The 15465-nt window shown below is 40.2% G+C and overlaps 1 protein-coding gene across 2 annotated transcripts in view; it reads right to left on the bottom strand.

Annotated features, from left to right (window-relative positions):
- MAP3K3 (mitogen-activated protein kinase kinase kinase 3) overlaps window positions 1-15246 on the bottom strand; it is a 30169-nt gene extending 14923 nt beyond the window's left edge. The window contains exons 1-6 of one of the 2 annotated variants that reach the window (XM_009700958.1): window positions 15130-15246; window positions 14673-14762; window positions 11530-11570; window positions 7445-7544; window positions 6005-6118; window positions 2390-2510 (exon numbers count right to left, since the gene is read on the bottom strand). In XM_009700958.1, coding sequence (XP_009699260.1) covers window positions 2390-2510; window positions 6005-6118; window positions 7445-7544; window positions 11530-11570; window positions 14673-14762; window positions 15130-15225 — 562 coding nt within the window. In that variant the 5' untranslated portion in view covers window positions 15226-15246. The remainder of the gene's footprint in view (window positions 1-2389; window positions 2511-6004; window positions 6119-7444; window positions 7545-11529; window positions 11571-14672; window positions 14763-15129) is intronic. The other variant, XM_009700959.1, reaches the window with a different exon arrangement.
- Window positions 15247-15465: the final 219 nt, after the last annotated feature.

Raw genomic sequence — 15465 nt, 5'->3', positions numbered from 1 at the left:
AGGCAGCCCAAGTCCCGCTGGCATCGGCCCAGCCGCTATTGTGGAAAGGCCACCATCGCTGGGCAGGAAAAGGAAGTCAGCACTAAATCAATGTATATCAAAGGAAGTGAGTGGAAAAAACAGAAGTGCTGCCAGAATGCTTAGTAACTTTTTTTTTTTAAATAAAAGTTATCTTTACTTCCAAACTTCTGAATTGGTGACAGCAGGCTTGAGGTCCGTCCACTTTAGAAGACAGGCACTACACAGATACACCTCCTGCATGCAAACAACTTTTGTTGAGCACTGCTTTCGACTTTCGTTGCATGATGTAGTACGAATAGGAAAGTCTCTGTGCCCAAAATGCTAGGAAACATTCCATTTCTAAATCAAAGATAGGAACACGGAAGGAAGAAGAAATTGACTCAGGACTGAGCTATTGCCAAATTACTATCACACCTCTGACGGAACTGGAACTCTTCTGGACCTCTTAATAATGTAACAGTCTGGTACTTTGATATGTTCAGAAAATAAAACCAATGCCTTCTCGATCGATGAATGACAGGCTAAGCAGAAAGCGTCCATAAGCCAGGATAACAGGAAAGAGCCTGTACAACTGGGATACAGAAGGGGCCCCTTATTACTATACAGTTTACCCATGACAGACACTCAGTACAGTCTGTTAGCTTTGGCATCATTATTTGGATACCTTAGAATGCCAATAAAGGAGACAGATTTTTTTTTTTTAATAAAATATTTTTGGCATTGAATTTGTCTGTGAAAAAAGAAATGTCGTGTTCAGACATGCATGGATACTGCTGCCTTCTTCACAAGACCAAGGAATGTTGCTCTTTTTATGCATATTAACTTTAAACTAGAAAGGATGGGAAAACTCTTTTTTGTGCTAGTTTCAGTCACGTACTTCACAAGCTTTCACCACTTCTTTGTTTGCTACTTCATAAAAGCAAACTGTACAAGAGGGGATCAGGAGACTAGAAAGGATACAAGCAGGTTTGCTAGACAAGCGTGGTATGGTCTAGAACTACTGGTCCAGTTCTGAAGTCCTTCTCTACTGAGCTTACTCTCCCAATTACCTTTGGTCAGAACAGTGTGGATCTGACTCCAGTTTAGACCCCCCAACATGGAGACTGTCCTAGTTTAACCGGATTTATTATTTGACAGGAAGATTGCATCGCAAATACCGATCTGAAATCCTGTAATGATTATGCCTCAAGTTGACATAATTAATGAAACTGAAGCACTCCTCTTCCACAGAAGGAGCTGGTTTAGAACTTGGAAACAAAACAACTCTGGCATTCCCAGCTCCTACTAGTGCCCTCGTGATTTGCAGCACCTGTCATCTGAAGCATTAGGTCTGACAAGCCCTAAAATAGTTGCTGTAACAAACATGGCCAGCCTCTGCTTCTGTTTCCAGCAAAATTTAGCTTTTCTCACTTCTAAAGCAGACGTCATTTACACAGAATATGATCTTAGGCTCTAGCCTTCATACTGCAGATCCCTATTATTGCTCACCTTCTTCCTGCTCTTTCACTGCTCACTGAGTTTCACACCAACGAGCCAGAGTCTAAGCCACAGACTTGTTTTTTTTTGGACTCCTAAGTCTTTCAAGCAGTTTCACGTGTTTTAGTTTTCCATATAAAAAGTTAACAGTTTTGAGCACCCTTCAACCACAGATTTAAATAGTACTGCATAGTTACACAGGGGGTTATGACACAGAAATTCAGATGACTCAGGCAAACCTACCAGAGGTAGAAGCCATAAAAATTACAGGAGTCTTACATGGACCATTCCACTAAACATGAGTTCACCAAGTTAACAAAAACACAAAGGAAATGAGACAAAGGTATATATTACTCTGATTTTTCTCATTATCTTTTGTGCAGCTGTGCCAGACACCTATGATATTAGTCTTGTGCTCTACTCACCTGGTAATTATGACAGTGAAAGGTTAGGGAGCTCAGTAGGCAGGGAACTGGTTGGATATGCAGTGGCAATTACTGTGCTACTAGTAAAATGCTTGATTACAGGAGTGAGGACAGATTCCAAAGCCCAGCATTTAAAAAAATAGAAATCAAATCTAAGTTTCATGAACTGAAATTGCCAATCTAAATAAAAGGCTTAACGGACTCACGTAAGCTTTCCAAATTTCTAACCTCAATGAATCTGGCTTTAGGACATCCCCTGTAGCAGCTCCTCAGCTGTTCAACAACTTACTTAGGAACTTTGAAACGTTCTATTGTAAACATATTAAGAGCTTTTGAAAATGAACTGCCTTGTCCTAGAATAACCTTTCAATTTCTCATGGCTTTCATAAATGCTATACCATAAACCCTAGTGCCCAAAAGATACGTTTCACAAAGCAAAGACAAGTAGAAGCGGCAAAAATACTCACTGACAGACAGATGCCTACTTCTGGGTTCTGGCTGCTGATAGGGTGTGCTCACGTCCCCGACAGACTGGGAAGTTTTAATCCTGACTTGTTTGGGCAGTCCAGAATGGGGTGATGAACTGGTCTGTTGGGTAAAATAAAAAAATACAGTAAAATAAAAGGAGACTGAGGAGCTCAAGTAGTCTGGTCACAATTTCAAAAATATCATTATGTTTAGTAGCAAGAAAGTAGCTGAGAAACAGTTCTAGAGCCTGAAATCTTATTAACTTCACAGAACACAAACAATAAAGGCAGCAAAAGAGCAAGCTTTACAATTATGGTGTAAAACAGGAGTCGAACAACTAGAGCATGCTATCCTCCAGTCTCAAATCAAATGCAGGATTTACAAGTCTCAATGTTTGTCTTCCATTAGCAGCTACCTATGAAACCAACAAGAAAGGGTTCATATCGCTCACTGCGACCAGAACAAGGAAGAACCCACAAATTCTATCAGCCACCTTGGTCAGCAGAGATAAATCATGAATCTTGCCCTCTTTCAGAAGCAGTTAGATAGCAACCTGAGTCCCCACAATCTTCAAAAAGTAAACTGACAATTCAGGTCGTGTAAGTGAAAACAAATTCTACAGAGTTTAAGAGCACAAAGAGTTTGGAGATGCCAACATGAATGCTGCCTGTGTTGCTTTTATTCACCCTCCCCTGAACTTACAAAGAGAGGATCTAATTAAAGATCATTTTTCCACAATGCCTTCATGTCATCCAAGGCAGGAAGAGGAATTAAAGAAGATATGTCAAAGGACTTCTCCCCAGTTTGTTGGGGAAGATAGAAGGGGTAACTCCAGCACGCTTTGTAGGAAGAGGAACTGCAGGATGGTTTTGCAATTTAGGGCAGCAGGATGCTGCCCAGGAGAACTGCTGCCCTCCTTGTGCACCAGTTACGCACAGCTCTGCCAGGAGAAACTGCAAGGCCACTTCAGACTCCAGAGGGTGCTCACTCGGAAATATTTAGACTGCAGCTTCAGGCAGCTAACACCTCTGTGCTCTCTCCATGGATGATACAGGGAATGCGGGCTCTTAACAGAGGACCGAACAAGACACCAACAATCTGAGGATGGTGCACTAAGGTCTGAACGTACAAAATACTGTGAACTGCCAACCTCCCACAAGCAAATGAGATCCTATGCATGGCAAAGCAGATGCTGAATACTAGTGGCCACTTTCAGTTCTAATCTTCTTGTCCCAAAGCACCTAGTTTTACAAGAGGATATAATATTCCCTTCCTCTTGTGTGTTATGGAATTTCACCAATGTTAACTTATTGTTTTGAGATGAACAGAACCAAAGATACCCCAAGGAAATTAATTCTGACCTCTGAAAATTATTTGAATATGACTGGCAAACAAGGTGTGAGGTCACACAATCAAAAAAGTAAAGTATCGAATAGTTGCTCGTTTAATAAGCACTTACCCTGGCCCACAGTAAGGAGAGAGCCTGATTTAAATTATATAAACACTACCATGAATAGATTCATGGGAGCTGAATAAAGGGTGCAGAGGTCACACTATTTATGTGGACAGTCTGGCTTTAGTACTCTAGGTGTTCAACTAAACCAGTTCTTCCCATTAGTTTCTAAACAGAAAGAAAAGGACTGACAACAGAAGTGAGATGCTTGATAAAAGAAAGCACAAGTGAGCCACAGAAAGAGGCACAAGAAAATTAATATAAACACTATTCACAAACACAGGCTCTCCGTACTAGTCACACAGCTACTGCTGTAAAGTTAATTTGTTTTATATACATATTTGTGCCAAAGTCACGGCATTACCTTTCCATCCCCAGAAAAAGAAAAGAGCACAACCAAAACAAAATCTGCATCCTGTACTTCAGGAAAAATAATGCTTCCCGCTCCCTCAGTGGGATGAGATCATGCAGCCAAGAAACCTCCTTCAGACTTGTGGGCTTTTGCTTTATCACATGTAGGGCTCTCCTGTCAGGCAACTCAGAGCTGAAGAGGAAGTCGGAGGAGAGGGGGGAAACAGTGGCACTTACTGAAGACTTCGCTGTTTGTTTCTGCTTTGAGCAAAAGAGGAAAAAACAGCTAATAAAAGGACAAGACCACAGTACTGGCTACTGGCTGGTGCAGCATGAGATTTACTAAGTGTTTACCATAGGTGGCTTATGTAAAGTTTAGATAGTATCACTTCACATCTGGTTTGCAGTCTAAAGACACTAAAATTAACAGAGGGCTGTAAAAGAGGATTGTTTTACTGTGTTATACCAAAAGTTGAGGCCACCTTTTACAGACTGCTTCCTGACAACATAGAACAAAGTCTGACGACGCTAGGTCAGACCAAAGGCCTTCTTGCCAAGTATTGTCTTTAGAACAGCCAGTAACAAATGCTTAGGGAAAGGGCATAGGACAAGGAACAGCATCATCCCCTCCTACACCTTTCCAGCTTTTGGCATCCAGTCATTTGGGAAAGGGCTGTTAACACTCCTGAAGGTCTCTGTATTTCTATTAACGTGGATTATCAAGTTCAAAAATAGCGAGAAGTATATTTAAGTTCTCCTGACAGTTCCAAGAATTATAGATGTGATTATTTCAAGAGTTTCAGTTCACAGCCTGCAGAACTTGAATAGAGATGAACATTCAAGATCAACAAGCTACTACCAACAGAGCTTTCAAGACAGAGTAGCTTTTTGTGTCACACTCTTCAAGAGAATTTGGTAATTTGCAAATAAAATATCTAAGCTATCAAGGTCTTTGGCTTGAAAAGCCATGTGACCTTGTTTCTGAAAAAAAAAAAAAGAAAAAGACATTAGTTGAGCGAACAAAGTTTTCCAGTCACAGATCAGGAATAAGGGAAACTTCTGACTCTCTTTGTCCTCTTCAACTTGCAGTTCAATTCACTGTCCAAAATGGGCAGCTTTGGGAACTTGACTTAAAGGCTTCCTTCTTATGTTACGATCTTTTGTGCTGAAAAGCGCAGACTACATTGACACTCACTGACATAGCCACCTGTGCTATAGGAAAGTGAACCAAGACACAATCAAATTCATCTTAGGTGTGAATAGACCATTATTAGCTAAAAGCAACTTAGTTTCTACAGAGTAAGGCTGGACTCAATGCATTAGGCTACAGAACTGAAAACTAATTGGGAATTGTCCTCAGGCTTCTCACTCAGGAAAAAAAGTGCTTATAGCTCGTCTTCAAGGACAACCTGTGCTTTCTTAAAGGCAAGATAATTACATGCACTCTCAAAACTGTGTTATTAATCAAAGGTAAAAAAAGCTCTCTGCGAACCAAACTCATTAAGTGTTTTCTGAATACAGTCATTGGGTACTTGATGTAAAATGGCCTTCATATTACAGCTTAAAAAGCTGCAATGTTTTACTCCCTGAACAGTTGCTGAAACCGGGGGGGCGTGGGGGAAAACACCACAAAACGAAAAAAGAGATACCTGCAGCTAAGTCAAAGCCAAGAGGATAAATATATGCATTCGTGTCTGTGAACAGTGATTTTTGCTAATCCCTGTTACTCTCGGATATGGCTACTATCATTTTTCAGAGACTTAAGGGTAAAATCCTTCATTTTGCTGCAGTCACAGAAGTTGTTACCTACATGGTTTCTGTCCTGCGACAGCAATAATATTCTAAGGCTTTTCACATTAGAGCTTCGGTCTAAGAGATCTACTGCTTTATCCAGGTCATCTTGATTTTTCAAAGGAATAGATAGCTGCAAAATAAAGAACAGGAAAAAAAATCATTAGAAAAGACAGTGAAAATAAGTCTACTTCCACAACAGATATTTAAACAAACATTACAAAAAGAAAAAAAAAAATCAGAATACAAGATAGGATTCTGATTGCTCAATTATTCCACAAATTTTCCTTACAATACTGTCTTACTGTCCTTGTCAACAAGGTTTTCCTCCCATGCCCTCAGAGAAACGGCTGACCCTATGCAAATTTCTCTAAGGCACCATCCACAAAAATATGAATCGCTACCTGAATTTGTTGTTTGCAAAGAGCAAGTCAGAGACAGGCCCCTGACTCCCTAATGAGAACATTGTCTCAGAATACTTATGAATCCAGACCTAACAATCAACTGAAAATTGGGTTTTAGATAGAGACTAGTATGAAGAAGATTAAGAGGGAATTGAAGAAGAATTTAAAACTTGCTAATAAGACCCCATGAAATTATGCTCACGCACCCTCTATTCTACAGCCCATTCACATCTAGAAACACGAATGTCATTAACACTGAAGAACCCCTTTCATTTTTGTCTGACTCCTGCTGGTGAATGGATTTTTGTGTCTCTCATTAGGGATGCAGTCCTGAACGGTGGGAGGGCAATGCCACAATTAAAAAAAAAAAACCACAAAAAACCCACAAACCCCCAAAAAAACAAAACAAGGAAAAGCCAGGGTGTCGAGAGTGAGAAAGCCAACAAAATACTTTAGATTATTAACATGGACTACCCAGTTCCTCACAGACAAACGCTATCCCCCAGGTCACTTTCTTTTACCAATGACAGTGCCCACAGCCCCCCTACAGCATCTCACATCAGAGAGCTTCCCCTGTTCTCTGACTCCCCTTGTTCACCTAATAGCTGGGCAATGAGCAGATAGCGTTGCAGGCAGTGGGAGGTAAATGCGTTACAAAAGGCAGGATGGCTGCTGCTGGTCAGCAAACACCCCAAACAATACTGACTCTGCTATCGGGCTGAAGAAATGACTCCAGGACTGCCTTCAGTCCTCAGACTGTAGGTATATTGCCTGCAATAGTTGCTTTCAACAGTCAAAATACTTCAAATACCTTTTTTTTACTTCCCCAAGAGAGTCTCCTAAACAATACCAGTGTAAGGAAGCAAGATGCTGACGTTCGTACAATACATCAGTATCAGCATGTTTTCCTCTGGAGCAGAGTGATTCAACTATAGTTTGTATTAGAGGGAAGAACTGAAAATTGAATTTAAGGGTATGGAATTTGGGAGGCGAAAAGGAGGTGTCATCCAGAGAGAGTGTTACATGTTCTGAGCACTTATAACAATGCTTTGTACCTCATTGTTCATGTAGTGGAGGTCCAGTGGCTGGCCAAAGGCTGTTTTCACTTTCTGTTGCACGTCTTCATAGCGTACGGGACGGACAAATGGGATGATTCTGGAACGAAAGAGAATCGCTGACTGAATTCAGAGATATACTTGATAATGCAATCAAATCAGATGGTTGAATCACTAAAAACACATTTGAATGTTCTCCTGTCATCCTCAAGCAGGTAGTGAACCTTTCTAATTTGAACTGATATTAATCATTTCAGCAAGGAATTCTTGATCTCTGGCCCATTTCCAAATGGTTTGTCAAAATGCAATATTCAGCTGAAGATTTCAAATAGAATGCCTTTGTCCCTGGACAGAAAAAGTATCCTTTACTGAATAAATGTCTTTCACGTAACAGGATACAAATCTCCTATGCACTTTGGCTTAAAGAATACTGCCTCAGGCACAAAACACAAACAAATACATTCAGTGAGAGTTGAATTAAAAGCTGCAGAAGACCCAAAGAACAAAAAATTATTTGGTTTAAGCACTCCAGTACCTGAACTCAAAACTCACTCCCTAAAAATTTCCAAAATGTCTTCCAGTTGAAAGGTTTCAGCAAACATTCCCACAGCAAAGTTAGTCCTGAACTCCCGAGGGAAGGCATCAGCAGGATGACACAAAGGAATCTGAAAACCCTCTTTCCCAAAGGTGGTCTGTGATGTTAGCTCCATGTTAGCCCTCTGCATGCTCAAGTCAAACATCTCCAAACATCCGAATCACAGACTCACCACGCTGTCTCTCCAGTTATCCTTCAAATGCTGTGCAATACAGCACGGGCTTTTTCTCAAGAGCTGAAGTCAAATCTAACTGTAACTGTGCAACGGCTTGTTACTCATGGCTTGCTTTATTTAAAAAAATTGCCCTTTTGTTTTAATTACAGAGGCCAAATAGAACAAAACTTAAATACTGCTTCAACCGTAACAGCAGCGGTACAGTTGACTTGCAATAATTCAGAATATTCATATAAGACAGACACCTAAGACAGAATACTCATATAAGACAGAGCAGTCTCATACTGTCATGCTTCCTCCCTCCCAAGTATTTTTCATATGTAATGCATCTCTGGGCACCTTCACTGACTGACCGACCGACCCATAAAATATCCACAGATGTAAATTATTCTGATGACTTTCCCTGAGTCCAGACCTTGTGACACACTAAATCCCCAGTTCCAGCACTCAGCCATTTCCTTGTCAGTTGATGGCAGGAGTTTTAGACTCACATGCACAAACGGCCTCAAGAAACCCAAAATGGCAACAGGCACAGCCGTCCTAGGAGAACCCTGCAAAATCCTGTGCCACATGCATGCTTTTCAGAAAATGACAGTATACGCTTTTGTTTGGTTTTATTACTGTTCTGCCTACCTTGGAATAGGAACTAATGTTTTAGGCAAAGTAGTAATAGGAAGTTCCAGCAAAGCATCTAAAACTGTCTAATTTGCTGGAATGTTCTTTTGTAGGAAGTTGCCGAGTATTCAGAAAGTCACTACCTTGACAGCCATGGAAAAGGATGATTTTCACCCTCTTCAGAAGAATCACTGAGTAAAATATCCTGGGTCAAGAACTGGAAGATTCAAACATGAACTATAGTTTACAACCCACTATTCTAGCAAACCAAGGACGTACTGCTCCGAAATCCACTTTTCATCTCTCTGCTGCACAAGGCCCAGATGGTTGGCTGTTCTTGCCTTCGGGCTTCTGCAACCAGACTTCTTGCCATCTGCTTCCACGGGCCACGAGACCACACTGCGTCTCCACTACTGGCAAGTTAAACAAAGAGCTCTGGGACACAACTGACAGCCACCATCCTTCTGCAGGCTATGAGACCCCTTCGATAGCTGCTTACCCCACCGCTGCAATTTGAATCAACTCTCCTTTGGCATAGCTGAAATACTGCCACAAAAAGCTTGATTGATTATTAGCACCACTTAACAATTTTGCCACCAGGCAGAAAGAGGAAGACCTGAACGGATGACAAACTCAAGACCTATCTTGCTCACAGAGTCAACTCTCTGAGCTCAGTGAAACCCCGAATCACCTCTGGGGAAGCTCACACAAGTTCGTGCTGAACCAGTGCTTTGGATAGACGGCTTAGTTTCCAAACGTCCATCCAGGCTGTCTCGCCAGCACTCGGTATCTTTTCACAATATCCAGCTTTTGTTTTAAATAGCTCTAGTGTTAGTTGGCTTCCTTAGCCCCTTCCCAGGAAGGGTTCATCTTGCTACCAGACCTACAACATTCAGCTATTTAGAAATAATTGTCCTTGTTAAAAAGCAGCCCACAATAACATATTCTACATATTACTAAGAAACCCATCCATGAAATTACAGTACTCTGGCAGTGTACGAACGCAATTTAGCTCTCAGTTGAGCTGAAGTCCCTTATAAAGGCTTCCATTCTACACTCAAAGCATTAAAAAGCAGAGCTGTTCTCAGGTGCCACAAATTCTATTAGTTTAAAAACTCTATGCACTCTTCTAACACAAAATCATGGACTGCAGGGTTTAAGGAGCCCATTCCTGCCTGACCACCTAAAATATTTGTGGTTAGATCTGGCAGCTCCTCTGAAACCAAGCACACACACTTACATTCTCGGTGCAAGCTTGCTGTCTGTAACTGCATACCACTTTGGGAATGGGGAATTCAGGCGAGCGTAACTGCATAATTAGACTAACACACAATCAACCTTTTCATTTTAACGTTACTTCAGAAAAAAAACTCTTTCTTCTCCCCTGAACTCTGTGCCATCTTAAATGTACTGAGGCAGAAGACATGCAAGATGATAGGGCTGTGGTGACAAGATTTTGCTTCCGAGTTACCTTGTCCTAACACGGTATCACAAGAAATTGTGACATGTTGCACAGCCGCTCTGTTGTAGTCCACACAATGCCTTTGACACAGCAGAGTGCTGAGAAGATCTGGCTGACAAAGGCAGCAGTAGATCCCAGCTACGATTACTTTCTCCTTGAGCACCAAAAGTCAGGGGTTTTTTTAGTAACAGAATTCACCATGTAGGACTTTGGTGAATTAAACAGTTCAATTTTTGGGGAAGGCTTTATAAATTATTGCCTGCTTTACCAACAAAGACTCTCTCCGCTTTTCTGTTTTAACAAAAATCCCTGAATTTCACAAAGGAGGATACTTGAGGATGAGCTTAAGCAGCTCAGTCAGTAATCTTTGCTAGTAATGGGCTATTAGGATCACTACATACAACTTGCACTGTTGTACTATCAACATTGAATTTGCATTTTATCATGAAAACAGTGAACTACTTCATGTTGAAAGTACTGTCTGGGATGGGAGAAGCCAAAGGATTCCCATAGGACGTCTGTGAAGAGCAGTCTATAAATTCATGCTTACAATCCAATTAATTTCTTCAAATTAATGGAACCTAGCATCAAGATCCCTTTTTCCCGTCAGCGAGAGCTCAAGAGCAGCCTTAAAGAGGCTGTTAGATGGTAAACAAGGGGCTTTTTGAGACCTGCTTTGAAATGCCTAGGCAATTTTAGCCATTGCAAACAATACTGTAAACACTGAAAATGCTAGTTCAGTTAATTTTGGTTTTTGTAAAATAAAGTCTCTCAAAAGCAAGTATCAGAGGAAATAACAAGGGAACTTTCACACCAATGAAAAAAATCTTCCCTTGCTGTATCTGTTGCTCAGTCACAGCAGGACAGCGACAGTGACAGGTCACCAGGAAGTGAGAAACTAGAAAAGAATCACACTAATTTGATCAGTTTTATTTGGTTTTAGTTAAATGAAACAAAAAGGGACAAAGGCTGAATTTATTTCAGGCTGGAGAGCTTTTTTTAAATATTACTGCACTTCACTTACAAATAGATATTATGGAAATAAATCAAACAAAAGTGTTGTACGACACACTGATTTTTAAAAATAACTAAGCTGTGTATGACCTGTTCGCTGTTGCCTTTACTCTGTGTTTTTCATTCGGGAACAAGGAAAGTAAAGCCAACAAAGTATTTAACCTAAATTACTTACAACTACATTATTCTACTAAGCAAAGAATCAAAGTAGTGAAGACACTTACCGTCTTTCCCCGTTATGTTCAAACTTTATCCTTACATCATTCTGCAGAAGAAAGAACAAAAGGTTAGTTCACAATGAAACTCTGGAATACATAACAGCACACAAATGGGTCATAATATGACTTTAAGGCTGAAACACCAAGCAGGTCAATTTGGTTTTGTGGTTGGCATCAGCCTCTCAAAAGGCTAACATCAAGTCTGATAACTTTCTCCACGGAAGCTGAAGCAGACTGTGGACAACAAGTGGCTGAGATGTGAACACAGCATCATAAGGAATGGAGAATTGCTAAAGGAGAAAGAGAATGAAAGGGGTAAAAACTAAGCTGTAATTTTTATTAACTGTCACTTAAACAGAGGACACTGAAATACACTTTAACTGTAAGGAAAATAAATCTATCTTGCACAGCAAAAATCTGAAATTGAATCCAACTGCATATTCATCTGAACTGAAGCTAATTTTCTTTGTGCATTCTCAAAGCAAGCACGTTTTCTGCTATGGCAAAAAAAGAGAGACACAGGGAATGTGCAGCATTCTTTATTCTTAAGACACAGACTAAATCTCTGCTTTTGTAAAAGCGCAGCCCCCTGAAACTCAGGCTATGAAGTTACAAACAAGTTAACTATGTGTCACCTTTTAAAGTGCAAAGGGGTCATCATCCATATCTGGCAGAGGGTTAAAAGTACTGACCACACAACCTGTGCATTTCACTGTAAACTCAGAAGATGCTATGTGGCACGGAAGAGTCAACATGCTGAACTTTCAACTCTGGAGATCAAAGTTCAAATCCCAATTTAGGTCACAAAGACAAAAATAAAAGGGAAAAATCTGCTCTGATAAGACTCCATAATTTCTGCTGCACAATTTATGCGATTGGAATAGATTAAGCCATCTGTGAAAGCCTTAGACAATAGGCAATCATACATCTAGGAACTTCAAAAAAAAGTGGCCAGGAAATGCTCTTTAGCTAGAGGAAGTATCTGGCAGGCCTAGTGGTCAAGAATGCAGTTCAAAGGGACCCATGCAATCACAGCGAGTACACAGTATTCCTGCAGCACTACTGTAGGTACAGAATTGATCACGATAAATGAGCTTCCCAATCAGAGCAACAATCATCTGCAGGTGGGTAATTTACACCTAACTTTACCAAAGACACTTTCTCAGATGTAGGGAGAGAAAGAACTTACTCTAGAATGATAGCAGAATGAAGCAAATTCTAGAGAACTCATTTTAGTTGAACAGTAAGGGAAAAATGTAACAAACAGCATAGGAATAATAAATATAAAAGATGCCCAGCAGCCAACTACTGATGACACAGTTGTTTCTTAGACATAATGGAGGGAGGAATGATCCCTTTATAGCAGGATTTTCAGGGAAGTAAGGCTCTTTTTTTTTTTTTTTAAATGCTATACTATTATAAGCAGCCCAGTCTAGGGGAACTCAACAGGACTGTTTGGATGAAATTGAATTAAAGTAATTTTTCAGATTAAATTTCTGACCTCAAGATGTGTTTTAGGTCATGAAAAGAGCTAAGTGACAAAGCTCTCCCTAGCTAAAATTAGACAACGCTCGAAGATCCTCAGGGCTCTTCAAAAACCTATCTTCAACTTGTTGGTACCCAAACCAACCAAAACCTCTTTCTCAACTCCACTGCACACCTTCAAATCTGTAATTTGTAACAATGGGAAGGGGGGGTGGAATTTGGCATCTATCTCCTGATGATTTTTTCAAAAGGATCAGACACTGGCCATTCGTGTCTATTTTTCAAAGTTCTAAGAAAAGGTATTCGAAGTGATCTTAAGTGTTTACATTTCAGAGAGAACCTACAGGAATTAAACACCTAGTGTTTCTTGTTTCCTTTGAAAGCAGCGAACCTATCACCTATATAAACCACTTTTTAAAAGTAACTCACATAAACTGTCCTAGGAGATGAGTAAGAAAGCAAATCCAAGTTTAGTACTTTAGCGTTCCAGTTCTGGGATGCGGTATCATAAATAATAATTACAGATTTTGATTTAAGATATTTCTGAATTTACGTTTCGAAGTGATTTGGAAAGGATTTTGTACTACTCCATCTAGGGATTTGTCCAGCACATTCGAGGAAATCCCAGATCCCAGCTGATCAAGTAGATTATGAGCAGACAAAGCATAAGGAAGAGACAGACATGAATTTTAAAGCCTGCTCCAAAAAGCTTAAGCCTGTAATAGGAATATAAACTGAAAGAGTTATTTTACTGATACAGGCAACTTCTCCTGTTAATGCCAGTCTAACTGCCAGTAACTTGATTTAATTTTTAAGACAGTAATGGACAAACAATTCTCGATTGAAATCGTTGCTTTTTCATTGAAGTATTTCATTCAAATGACATGCAGCATATACTGACAGAGTAATATTATTCTGTCCTTTCTTTCTACCAGAAAGTCAATGCAATAGTTCTCTCTACAAAAAAGAGTCTCTAGCAAAGTCGAACAAACCTAGAAAGACTTTGAAGTCTTGACCCTGCCACTTATTACCTTGGGAAAAGTGTTTCTTTTGGAAAAATGGGCTTCACATCCTCATGCCCAAATAAAGGTTAGTTTCATTCCCATCTTCGTGTGACATATGACTGGGTAACTCCAGACAATCCTCTCTGTTAGGGATGCTGCCTCTATTCAGACACCTGCAAAAAGCTGTTTCTTTTTTCACTGAAGCAAGCTTTATTATAGTTTCACTAAAGCCAGTCCTTTCAGACAATCCCCTTCACTGTTCTTCTTGGATCAACTTCTGTTTGACTACCTTTTATCAGGATCTTCATTCTGTATTCACATGCAGTTGGAATCATGTGAGGATGAGACCAGCAGTAGTTCATTATCCAACAGACTGCTTTATGCAGCCTTAAACTGCAGTGGCCTCCTTTTGCATCAGAAATGGAAATACTTGTTTCCTTTTCATCATTACACTTCTCAGTTCTCTGCTTTGAATTTAAGTATTATTTCCACTACAATGAAAAGTGCATCATACCGCTACATCATGATAGAGTCAGTATAGAAAAGCCTTCCTCGCCTCCCACACCTGCTTAAATGAATTCTGTAAAGGTCACTGCACAACTTTAAAACACGCTCCTAATTTACAATTGCTAATATTGAATAGGAAGCGAGTTTTCTTACCGGAATTTTTTTTTCTTCCACTGCAGAGGCACACTGGTTTGTTATTGCAGGGCTGCCCAAGAGGGGTGGACTGCTGGCATTGTGTTTTTTCTTTAAAAATAATAAAGTAATTTTTAAAAATGGCAATACGATCACGAAACCAGAAAACCATTCAGTAAATATTTTAGCTAATCTACACAGACCAAATCCCATCAAACACACGTGTGGGGGGAAGGCAGAATACCAGCATGTTGCAAATTATCAAAACTATACCCTCCCTAGTCCATAAAGGTAAGTAAATAAAAAAAAATACCATCTTGGCAACACAGCCTGAGCAGGAATAGTGAGCTAATCCACCTGTGATGCTCTGGCTGTCAGAAGCACAAGAGGGAGCACAGGCAGCAGACCCACTGTCAACCTACTCTGTCCCTTCTGCCTCCAGGTAACGCTTTCAAGTACTCATTAAATGGCCTATTACCTGTTTGTTGGAGTGAGCAGTGTCTTTATTCTTCATGGTATCATACCCAGTCAGTCTGTGGCGTCGGCTCATCTGGAGTGCTACCAGGTCCTTCATGATGGATTTCAAGGCCTCTTGTTCATCTGTGATGCACAAAAATTTTAGCGGTAAGTTGCCCGAGTGAGTATCAACCGTAACGCTTCTGCACTTGTTTTCTGCTGGCTCACAGAAAGACAACGCTTTTCAGGATCTTTGCAAATATACTGTAATTTCATTTAGTCAAAAAAAGCCCAGACTTAACCTAGTATCATGACGCAGTGAACAGACAGATAAAATTTTAAATCACTTGTCCAATGC

Source organism: Cariama cristata, unplaced genomic scaffold (genome assembly GCF_000690535.1).
Source record: "Cariama cristata isolate BGI_N322 unplaced genomic scaffold, ASM69053v1 scaffold30225, whole genome shotgun sequence".
Classification (NCBI taxonomy): Eukaryota; Metazoa; Chordata; class Aves; order Cariamiformes; family Cariamidae; genus Cariama; species Cariama cristata.
Note: the sequence above shows the minus strand (reverse complement) of the source record. Positions and strands in the feature narration are given on the sequence as shown.